Genomic DNA, 12,495 nt, shown 5'->3' with positions numbered 1-12,495 from the left:
AAGAGAAAAATTGACATTCAAGAGCTCTAGCTTGTAACATTCTCTCTCTTGGATATTTCTGTTGGGCCAGTGATTTGGAAGAAGTCATACAAGCTGTTAAGATGAAATCTATTGACAATGACCAATTCTGAGAAAGCAGTCTTACTATTTTTGTCAAATCATTGTGTTTGTCTTATAATAGTAGAAAGTATTCTCCTGTAACTAAAATTTAAGGAGACTAACCTGTGAGAGAAATTGTCTGCATTTGAGACTGTGCAGGGTCTTGATGTAAGATAAAGCCAGGAAGAAAGTTTTGTAGGAACTGAGAACAAATTTCCCAGCAATATGAAACAGATGCAGTGTCACTGAAGTCTGTATAACTAACCATATTTGTAGCAGGTGTGAATTTAGTCTTGCGTCTTTAAATAGTTTTGCTATAGGCTAAGCGATTTAATTGTATAGAGACACCAGAATCAAAAACATTAATGTTTTCTAATGCTTTCAAGTTTCCCGTAGCCCAAAGAGCTCTTATTTTTTTTTGTACAATGTAATGTAGTACGTGTAACATGCATTAGCATGTCTCGGATAACATCACTGAACAATGCAGAGAAATGTAAGTTTCATTGTATAGAATACAATTATCTTTCATTATGATTGAGTTAAGTACCTATTGAATCTATATCTGTTACTGACAGGCTGTATTAAACTAGCTAGGGCAAAATGCTAGATCATGCAGTTCATGCTGAAGAGCAGCATTATGGCAGCTTCAGTAGATAGATAAAAATGGGCTTGACTAGGCAAAAAGGCTATGGTGCATATTCTTAAATCCGCCAAAGAACACAATGCTGCATTGCAGCAGTAATTCAGTCTGTGCAATGAGCACTGTAACACAGTAGCTTTTGCTGAAATAATTATCTGTACACAGATTCCCCCAGTGATAGCCATTCTTCACAATCACACTACTCCCACGAAACCTGGTTTGCTCCTGCAGTCTTTCTCTCTTTCTCACTCAAATATGATGGTCATTAGCTATTCCACCCATTCTGTCTGCACCAGTGGCCTGATTCCTTTTTGCAGACTCAGAGCAGTCCTTTGCTCCTAAAACTTTGGGTTTCCTTTTTCTGTATTGGTTGTTCCCATCATGCTTTCTTCTGCCTAGCTCATAGACTCATATTTGAGATGCATTTTATAGGTTTCCTTCAATGTGCAAAACCTGCTCTTCTTCACTTTTGCATATAATTCTCATCCAGTGATTTCATACAGACTGAAACCTTTGGCATGAATATCAGTCAAGATCTTTTATGACATCTGCCATGGTGAGAATCCTGACTTTGAGTTCAGTGTCCCCTGCTGAATCATACTGGTTTCTTCACTGGGAGTCAAGGTGGAGATTTTGTGAACAGGAGCGTAAGACGTAAGCGTGTGGGACTGGAATGGTACACTGTGCTATCACAATCTACTTTCAAAGCAGAGATTATAGTAATGTGAACTGGTTGCAGCTTTATATTGCATTTTGCTACCCCCACAGCAGCATGTTGATATGTTGGCTGCTTCACCAGAGAAGAACGGAGAGCTCTGAAGAACGGAACATTAATCTTTTTCTCCCTTTAATGGCAAACGGTGAAATTAAAAAGGTATCCATTCTTTCCTTTTACTATTTTTTATGATGTTGCAGTAGCCTTCTAGAAAGTTATCTTCTGTCTGGACTTTCTTGTTAGTCTTTTATGAACATATGAACACACTATTTTATTTTTTTTCCTCTTCTTTCCTTTCCTTGCAACTCACATTGAAGATTGAAACCATTTTTGATCAAAGAAGATTTGAGGATTATTTGTAATGTGTTAAAATTTGAATGTAGATAATTTTGCTGAATTGCTGTGTTTTCATCAGATGTAAAAATATGATAATAAAAGAAATAAAGTAGACAGTGTTAGAAAAGAATGGAAGGTTTATTGAGCTTTCCTTTTTGGAGAGGAGTGCTGGTTTTAAAAAAGGAACACAATGTAAAAATAATCGTGTTTTAGTTTATGTCAGAAAAGCATTGCTAAATGTTCTTTAGTATTTAGTTGTATCAGTTGTTGCAATAGTATTGTGGGATGTTTTAAACATGAAATCGCTGTACAAATAGCTTTTTATGAAGACTTGGGCTGTAGTTGCAAGAACATGGGGCAGTTGTACTCATTATACTTTCAAATTTGTAAGCAAGTGAGATTTTTTTGTGCCCGTTTTTCTGTACGTGTTGTGAAAATCTCCAGCCTCGTAACTTTTACTTGTTTACTGGTACTACACAGTTGAGAGAACTAGAAGTACAATGTTGGTCTAGTAGTGTCTGTATGTCGGCATGCAGATCTGTCTAATAGAGGTGTGTTGAAAGGGAGCCTGACGTAAGATTCATTACCAGTGTAACGGTGAAGAGGAGCAGGCAGTGTTGGACAGAACTAGTACAACTCCCTTACTAGGTATTACATATAAGAATGGGAGAAAAGGGTATGCAGCAAAATTTTTCAATGTGTTTTTTGGTGCTTTGACTAATGAAGTTCCTCTGAGTCTTACTGCAGACGCATGCAGTTTGGTCAGCAGAGGCTTTACAGGTCTTATCTCTCTGTGCCAGCGTTTCTGAATGCGGGCCTGAAGCTGAAGTAAAAGTTCTATAGCAAGCCCAGATCTCCCAGGGAGCTAATTTGGGTCTGAATTCCCTGTTGCAAGGGATTATTATTGCTTAATCTGCTAATAATGTGGCAGTCTAATCATGTTACTTTACTTCTGCATGCTGATGCATTAAGGCTTGATTCTTCTTCTGTAGAAGAAAATAACAAAATTCCCACTGTGTTCTGAGAAAGTAAGTTTGGGTCTGCAGTTTCCTTGATGTGTCAAAAAAGACTCACTGTTTTATCTTTCCGTATGAGAAAGAAATAGAGATTTTAACATATGAAGGACAATGCTAGTAAGACATCATAACAATCTAGCTGATTACTTTGATTTAGAAAGTTGTTTCCAAAAGTTTGTTTATGCTAACTCAGGATTATTGATTACTGTTAATTCAGCGACAGAATAATTTCCTAAATGTTCTTCTAACTGAACTGTGTACTGTTCAGCAATTTCCATTCTGTTAAATTCCCTCAAACAATACAGCCACTGGTCAGGTCAGTTTAAGATTAATTTTAGATTTTTTTTTTTTTAAAGGGATTTTATGTAAGAAAAGGGATACTATTTTTATTTGTTCATTTCAGTTGTGGAAGAGTCCAGAGAAGTATTATATTCTGCAGTAAATGTGATAATAAAAAATTCCCTTCAGTGTTTTAGTCTGACACATGACATCATTTGAGTTTTGAAGGGGATGGGTGAAACTGCCTGGAAACCAGAGTTAAATCAGTTGATCAAATTCCATGATGTATATCCAAGACAGAAGAAAAATAACAACCCCTAAACAAACAGCTTTAATAAGGCTAAGTTATATTTTAGACATTCTACTTCTAATCCAAGGTGCTGGTAATAGTATAGTATAGTAATATTTTAAAATACGTGACGAGATTTAGGACTTGGAGTTTAAAATGATCCCAGTGATGGCTGAGTCTGCGATACTGAATTCTGTAGTTCATTAGTAAATATGGTGTTTGTTATGTAGATTTTTTTTAATGGTACTTACGAGAAACAATCCTATCACATAATGCTGTATTACTGCACCAGGCTGTGTATAAGGTAGCTGGTAGTGGAACTAATTGAAAGAGCAGTTTCACAGAATTGGGCATGATATTTCCTAATTACTATTTTATGCTCTTCATTAGAACTTCAATGCTGGACTAGGTCCAAATGATGTGGGAACCTAAAATACCATTTCATAGGTAGAAGTACTAAAGTTCAATACTGTGATATAAAAAAAGAGCTTGTTCAGTGGTTCGTGTTCAGCCAAACTGTGCTAGTGAGTAACTTGACTAGGTATCTCCCTATTCAGTCTTCACTCAGGAGCACTTGTGTCCCGACCTAGCTCGGGCTGAGTAGTTTGGTGTCCACCTTCTGTGCAGGTGGGATTTGGATCAAAGAGAGAGGCTTCTGTGTTTGTCTTAGAGTGTGTTCTGGGAGTGCCGAGCACAGAATGGCAGGCTCCTTGACAAACCAGCTGCGATCACGTTTTGGACATTTGCACCTGATGGTAGTGTCTTGAGAGGTAGAGAACAAGTCGTTAAATCTGACAGTTGGAGACCACCTGTGGATTTGTGACGTATCCTGCAGAACTATCCTGCATCCTTGATGCAGGCTGGCCAATGATACATATTCAATTAGAAAACCAGTACTGTTAGACCAAGCACCAGTCTTCTGAGCGTGCCTCCCATATTTTCTCAAACCCTGCAAGTATTGCAGGTCCATACAGTGATAGCACTATTGATAACATCCTGCTTAATGGAAGGTTAATGAAAGGGAAATTAATATGATACTATGCTAGGAACAAAAGTATCAAGCTCAGTTTATTCTGAAGTGCAGTAATGCAATGTTTAATGCATGACAGGACAGAATGATGCAATTTCTGTTGGAATTGACTCATCTGTGAGAGCTCCAGATAAATCACATTGCTGCCCTGCAAGTTACTATATCTAAAATAATTAATGCAGATATGACCTCTTTAAACATTTTAATAAATCCTGATAGATGGCTTGTGCCTTTTTGACTGAAAATATCTTTTGCTTATTACAGTTAGAGAAGGATTTCAGACCTACAGACAAATACTGATGTAGTTTCACTTGTGCAGCTGTTACATTAAATACAGAGAGAAAATTGTTTCATTTTAACGTACTCCCTGATCTTATTACTAATTACTGGAACTGAGAAGCTGCTCTAATTTACATCAGTGGAACAAAAGGAAAAGGAAAGTTTGAAATGTGACTAAAAGTAGTGGTTGAAGTACCAGATGCTGTGGCTTATAGTCCCAAAGCTCCATTAGGACTCTTTAAATGCTTCAACTTAGTGTTTGCGTTCTGGTTCTACCTAGATATCTCAGTCATAACTAACAGCTACTGAACCATACATGGAGTAGAAAAGGATGTAGTCTTTTGAAACCTGAAAGACAAAACAGATAAAAAGAGGCCAGAGCAGACATTCATTTAGCCCAGATATACAGGATACAGCATTAGAATTTATTTATTGTCTTAACAACTCTCCCCATTATATGGTTCTGTGTATAGGTCATATACTTAATTTTTTTCTGAGGACTGGTATCAGACAAAACAAAGCTTGACACTAGTTCCACCACATGCCAGGAGGAGGGTTTATAGGACCACTCTTCCAGTGTCAGTGGTGAGCATGATGCAGATCACAAGCCAGTAGCCTCTACTGTGCTTAAAAAATTTGGGCTGACTGCCAGAGCTGGAGTTGCTGAGAGGAGGCAGGAACAGGAGGGAGAGGGAAAGTGAGAAGGCAGTGACGGGAGCCTAGGGAGTGAATGGAAAGAGGTTAGAATGGAGTTTAGTAGGCAACTGGAGTGAAGTTCAACTTCCAAATCCTTGGAAACTATTGAAAAAGGTAATTGTCCTGTGAGCCACAAGGCTGATGATAGTACTTGTGGTGACAGAGGTTTAAGTTCTGTTGTGAAGTCTCATCTTGATAAGCTGTGGGTTCCAGTGGCTTAACGTCTTTCTGTTCTGTCACTGAAGGAGCCGTGAGGTGCTTGATTTCTCGATTATTGTGCTAACAGTCCAGTAATACCTTGCAGTTCTTGGTTACTTGCGAGTTCATCAGAACATCATACAGCCTTCGTCCTATGGACCAGATGTTGCAGCAAGTCCGTACGCAAAAGCTGAAAGGTCTTGTGTATCCCGCAGTAATTTCTGATTCTCATCAGTTAGCAGTTCTTGATTAGACTCCTTGTGTATTCCCTCTTTAGGGTTTTCATGAAGCTTAACACATAATCTAAATCCCTTTTAAGACTCTTAATTGTGCAGATGGCTTTGCACATACTAGTTTTGTCCCATGTGATTAGTGAAGAATTTCTCAAAAAACATTCCTCCCCAAAATGTTACGGTTACCTTCAGTATGGCAGCTGCAAGCAAGTCTTTCTGTCTTTTTAAATGATTCATTGTCGTAGAAGAAAAACACATATTCAAATGGAGGCATTTTTGTGTCTGTACATACACGTTTGAAACAGCAGGCTTTTAAAATGGATTTGGTTACAGTTTTTCAGATGTTTCAGGTATGTTTAATTATTTCCTGTTTCTAAGAAACTATGTAAAGCATCAAAGCTTGTAAGAGATGAGCATCTCTCCTTTGAAAAAATGATTGTGAGTATATATTCCTTGATGAAGAAAACAGAAAAATAAGTCACCCTTGCTTTTGAAGCACTAGGTGCACCCTATGTATCAAAATCTTAATTGCTGCATGACTTCCAGAAATGGTCTGAAAAACTTAATCTACTTTGTTTAAAATGTATTTTTAATAAATTCAAGTACAGCTGTTAGTCAGGAAGTAATGGAATTGGGCTCCTAAATTTTATGTAAAGTGCATACCCCATTATGCCTGCTGAGAAGAATCTTGTTAAGCTGTCAAAATATGAGCAATTAGCCTATCAGTCTTTAGGAAATAAAAAAACAAAACCAAAAAAACCTCTCAGCAGGTGAATGAAATGTATTCTACATAAATATTTAACATGAAAAAGTGGACTTGATTCCTATAATTTGGAAGTGGTTTAACATCCCTTTCTTCTCTTTTTCTCCTTTTGTCAAATCAGGATAAGCAGAAATGGGTAAACTAAAGCATATGATTTCTAAATTAAGTTTCTTCTGCATAGTAGTATAATATCCTTTTTTTTATTTTTTTCACAGATCCTTTCAGTAGAACAAACGTTCAGAAACCAGAGTTTTTACTCTTGATTTGCTGGTATCAAGGACTCATCAGGCACCATCTTCAGTCTATTTCTTCAATATTTTTGGCCAAGCAGAGGGAGGGCTTTCTTCAGCACTCATCCATCTGTCTCAGCTGAACTTGACTTCCTTACTATTTTTCTTATATTACAAATGCCTAAAAACAGCAAAGTAGTGAAAAGAGAACTAGATGATGAGGTCATTGAGTCAGTTAAGGACCTTCTCTCTAATGAAGACTCTTCAGATGATGCCTTTAAGAAGAGTGAACTTATGGTTGATGATCAAGAAGAAAAAGATGTGGATGTTGAAGAAGGCTCAGATGTAGAAGATGAAAGACCTGCTTGGAACAGCAAACTTCAATATATTCTGGCACAAGTTGGATTTTCTGTGGGATTGGGGAATGTGTGGCGATTCCCATATCTGTGTCAGAAAAATGGTGGAGGTAAGTCTCGTGACAGCTAGTCACAGCTAAATGATGAAGCTAACCTGTCAGATTTCAAGGTTAGCAGAGAGTTCCATAGTAAAACCTGCTCCAGTATGTCAGGTTTTTCTTTTAATCTCTGCCAGAGCCTATGAGGAAAAACCCATGTTCTCCTTATTTAGAGAGACACATCTGTTAAAGTAAGTAGCAGATTCCATTTCCTCATTTTAGGGGAGAAAGCTGTTGGTATGACCTTAACTAGTGGTCAAAGTAGTGGTTAAGCAAAACACATCTTTATGGAGGGGTTGCACTATTTAGGACCTGATGATTGTTGTGCTAAAGTGTTCTTTATAGTACTTGGACAATAAATCAAGGCACTGAATCTGCATCCGCTTTAAAGACCAAAGCAGTATTTGGTCTTTAGTATTTAGTGGTACTAAGCTTCACACCTTTACTTTTTAATTGCCTTTAGCTTCTAAGTCATTTGATCCTAATTTACTTTCTGCAAGAACAACAAAATACTGTAGGAATAAAATGGATTTTTTTACTGATAATAATTTAAATCATAACATTTACATTAAGGGAATACATCTGTTTTGTGCTGGTTAACCGTTTTCCTGAATAACAAGTTACCTTTCACTTAGAACAATAATATCAAGCTGTTTTATTTGTTAGCTGTCGATCTATGGACTGGAATGTAGTATGAAGTATGAGGCTGGAGACCTTCCTTTATGAATCCAGGATTAGTATTTTATCCTATGCTATACTGTACCCTACTATATACAACATTAATGCACATCATATTGTAGCTAATTACTTAGCTGAATTCAAAACAAATCTGTCACTTTTTGTGATAACAAAAAGTGAATCTGTACTACAAAATAGAAAATAAAGAACAACATTTTATTCATGATGGATTTTAGAAGTTGAATGGTAAAGCCGATGTAATTGAGGAGTACAGAAACGAGCCTAGAATATAATCAGAATACAATTTTGTACTTTATTTGTTTTCTCTCATTCAGTTCAAGCAGTAAAAATGGAGTTTATACTTTCAAGTATTCTATGTCCAGGATAAAGTCTAAATTCTTTTTTATCTAGTTATAAGATTTTTTTTTTTTTTCCCACTCTCATTTACCTTCCTTTTTTTTTTTTTCTTCTTTATTCTGGAGAGAAAGTCATTAAATGGTTGATTTAATGATTTGTGTGGAATCTAAAGTTTCCTTCATCTGTAACTGTGATACTGAGAAAACATGTTGAATGTCATTTCTCAAAAAACAGCTTTTCAATGGATGGCAATCTTATCTAGTCTGCTAGACACAGTACTGAACTGATCATATGTCACTACTAGTTGAAAAAAATAATAAATTTGTTAATGAACAATTATTAAAACAGATTTGTAGTTAAAGATGTAGCTATTAAAATATTTATATTTTTTATCATTTCATCCTAAGTATGGTGTCAGGATGTAGTCTCAAGGATAATGCATTACAGCGGTTTGTTTCGTGTAGTTGTGTCCCTTTTGAAAGTCTGTGTTTAATCTAGTTAGTTACTAATTTTTCAAGCCCGTTGGATTCTCCTTCAAAGCAACAGAAAAGATCTGTTGGTATGTTCCTTAGGATGGTGGCTTCATACTGTCAGGCACTTTTAAAGTTATGCTGCCAGTGAGTGTAAATTTAATTCAGATAAAATATAAATGTATTAAAGTAATTATTAATTTCACATTTATAAAAACAAACCAACAAACCCCCAAAAAACCAAAACACTTTCAGGGATTATGGCACTTCACAAATCAAACTTGAAAAAATAAATACGGAGTCATTTCAGGTTGAAATTAAATGTTTTCCCCTGTGCAGTGATTGCAGGAACTTGGATATATAACATAGTCTGTGGAGACATAATGTTTTCTGCACATGGCTGAGACAAGGATATATTTGGCTTTTAACAATAATTGTGCACCATTTTAGCGAATTGCAACCTTCAGAACAACAGGGAAAAGCAAGTGATCATTAGAGCTAAAGCTTTCTTGGTTTTCAAGTTAGCCATAATGCAAGGAAGGGAAAAGTTCCAATGCATGGTAAAAACTACATGCATTTTATGTGAGGTTCTAGTTTTCTGCTACAGATACTATTTCATATATGTTTCATTGTAGGGAAAATTAGAGTGTTTTTATGCAACCCATTCTAACTATCAGTGTCAGAACTGTTCTGTAGTGTTTTGCTGAGAAAGCTTTACTATAAATACTCACTGAAGGCTCTGAGTATAAGGTAAACAGCCTTTCTGTGGATTTTCATTGGAACTGTTTCAGTGGAGTGTACGGCTAGGTCTCCACCTTTAGTCTTGTCCAAACATTTTTCATTTTCTCCCTATGTTTAAGCAACTTACATCTGGCAAATATGATCAGGCGAGAGGAGTATATTGAAAAGTAGTAAAGCAATACATCTGCTCCAAGTTTAAAACACACAGAAGTAACAAACTGTAGTTACTCATTGATTTCCTTCACAGGTTTCTTCCAACATTAGATGTTCCAAAGCTATCAGTAAGAGAGAAGGCAAATCCTAACCATGTAGTAATCTTCAATGTTGGCTTTTTTTTTTTTGTAACTTCTGCGACATAAACAACAAAAGCAACAAAATAAACATAGAAAAGAGACAGAAAAGTTAGCCCAATTAGATGTGTATTATTTGAGGGTTTTGTGGAGAAAAAATTGGGTGTTTACTCCCCTGTTTTCTAGGGAGATTGCGTTTGTTTATGGTTAGGGCCTGTGCTATGCCAACACTCCTGACTTCAGAGCTCTGTACTGCTTCAGTGAGGTATCTGTGGTGCCATCTTTAAAGGTAACTTGTGTATTGCTACACTGCACTGGTACTTGGACATCCATAAGTATCTTTCCAATCTCTATTTCCAGATCTGGTCTATGCCACCAAAACAACTGCCTTCGCTTTCTTTCTTGTGATCCTTTAACAGTTTTTCCTGTTGCTTTAATTCATATAAACTCATAAATGTTTAGAGTAATATCTTGTATTTTTTATGCTTATTTAAGTTACAGCTAGACTGGGTAGCTCTTTGCTGGCTTTCATACTTGGCTCTCTCCCACAAAAAAGTTTGTCATGAGAGGTGAGAGAAGAGGCTAGTATGCAGCTGGGACAAACTTCAATCCACATTTGGGATGTAGCTGTAATGTAGGAAGTATCAAGAGAAGGATTAAGTCTGGGAAGAGACTGAGAGCACTCCAGGGTGCTCATTTTCTTGACTTGGGATGAGAGGGAAGGCTCAAAGGAGTTCTAGGCTCTGTGAATGAGGGGCTGAAGGTGTTCAGTAAAGTTTTGAGGAACTCACTGTAGATCTCTCGGCGTTCTTCACCTCTGTCCTCACCACAGGTCCCCCTTCTCCCTGGTAGGCAATGCCCAGTCCCCCTCTGGCAGTTAAGGCACCTCCTCTGCTCTTTGCAGCCTAACAGATAAAAAAGCTGTTTCTTCCTTGATGCCTCACAAAGATGATTTGCGTTGGAGCTGGGTATACTCTAACTTAGCTTTAAAGTCTTTTTTTATATTTATCATTTTTACACTTAGACAGTTTATTACTCCTTTACTATATGAAGACCAATATGTGTGTTTGTTTAGATAGGCACAGTTCCTATATAACAATTTCATAACCTATGTTAGCATGCAGTAGGTTCAAAGCTGCCTTAGCTTCCTACGATTGATAGTGAGCCTTAAAAATAAACTGCTCAGGTCTAACCAGTCTTGCCGTGAGGCTGATAAGTAGTGACAAACTAGACCTATATTTTTCTGCTGCTCATTGCTATCATCTGGTGAATAGCTTGAACACCTTTCACTTTTCTCAAACAAAGGAAATATTTAAAGTTTATTCTGTTTGGTTGTTGTGTTCCCTTAGGATTAGCAGAAGTAAAATGGTACTTTCACATATGAGAAGTAACAAAAGCAAACTAAGTTAGGTGTTCTGCTAGAGTAAGTGATATTTGAGTAAGTTTTATTATGAAGACAAATGAGCATAGTTATCTAAGAGGTGCTTCTAGTGTTGCAGATGTTCCTGGGAGTCTACAAAGTACTGCACACCCAAAGATTTTATGTTGCATTTTCATGAGCATTAACTTAATTTTCCCGATTTCTTTTTTTTAAGGTCAGTCTTTTTAGTATCTCTGTGACGTAGAAAGTCAAAGGAACTGGTAAACAAGGATAAACATATAAAAGCTGTGAGCAGCATAGGGAAAGCTATAGCAGATTATCTTGCCATTATGTTTTGAAAAGATTGACATGAGTAGAGTCACATCACAAGTTTTTACAGTTAAGTAGTCTGGATTTTATACTGAAACACCAGCAGATTGCACAGTTAAGTTCTGTGGTCTTATAAAAAACAAAGCAGTTATTGCTCATAAGTGCTGAGGAAATAGTATGTAAACTGTTAAAGACCGAGTAGTCATTAGAAGCTACAGTCTGATTGTCTAATACAAGCGGAATGGGAGCAAAGCACGTATTCCCTTGTATTGCAAAACTGAGTATGGATTCAGTGGCTTCATTATTTAGCTTTTGATCAATAATTTACAATTAGTGCCTTGAATTCACTGATGACTTCAATATCATTTTGTGAGTTCTGATTTAAACTGTATTATCAGACTCAATTCAGTTGTACTTCAGTGTGCTGAAAATGTCTTATTTTTATTTTGTAAATGTAATTCTTCCTTAAAGATTATTGGCTAAGGGGATTTTCATCCTTTAAGCACAGTTTCGTAAATAGGCACACCTGAACATGTTTAAACTGAAAGACTAGTAACAGGAAGACTATCCTATCAGTAGGATAGACTACAAACCTACAGATAAAACACAAAACCTTTTATCAGAGTTTTCCTGATAAAAGCAGTTTATATTTTGTAATGGTAAATAATTTCACTTATAGGAGCTTAGTAGACTGTAAACTTATAGTCTTCTCTTGCTCACTTGTCATAACTTTGAAAATTTTAACATTCAACATTGAAAATAAGTTGATCTTCATCTGAATATCAGCTTCTCGCTTGCTTTCTATTAGTACGTGTCCAGTAAGCTATAAGAACTGGCATGTCTCCTCAAGACAGTGGTAAAGCTCACCTTCATTGAATAAAAATTAAATCAGGTACTAGACACTTAATTAAAAATTAGTACAGCAGCAGTTGAAACAAATCTGGAAAGTTATTAGATTTTTCAGGTTACATCAAGAATGGCTAGGAGAAGACGAGTTCTTCTGTAGTATCAA

General features: G+C 36.5%; 1 protein-coding gene across 5 annotated transcripts in view; it reads left to right on the top strand.

Moving 5' to 3' along the window:
• The window catches only part of SLC6A15 (solute carrier family 6 member 15), a 38,733-nt gene that overhangs the window by 4,311 nt on the left and 21,927 nt on the right, over positions 1–12,495 (top strand). For 4 of the 5 annotated variants that reach the window (XM_087764962.1, XM_087764963.1, XM_087764966.1 and 1 more), the window contains exon 2: positions 6,789–7,269. In XM_087764962.1, coding sequence (XP_087621088.1) covers positions 6,981–7,269 — 289 coding nt within the window. In that variant the 5' untranslated portion in view covers positions 6,789–6,980. Of the gene's footprint in view, positions 1–1,533; positions 1,614–6,788; positions 7,270–12,495 lie in introns of those variants that run through there. The other variant, XM_087764965.1, reaches the window with a different exon arrangement.

The sequence above is a fragment of the Nipponia nippon genome, unplaced genomic scaffold (assembly GCF_047370975.1).
Source record: "Nipponia nippon isolate SJK-2023a ecotype South Korea unplaced genomic scaffold, ASM4737097v1 scaffold_3, whole genome shotgun sequence".
NCBI lineage: Eukaryota > Metazoa > Chordata > Aves > Pelecaniformes > Threskiornithidae > Nipponia > Nipponia nippon.
Note: the sequence above shows the minus strand (reverse complement) of the source record. Positions and strands in the feature narration are given on the sequence as shown.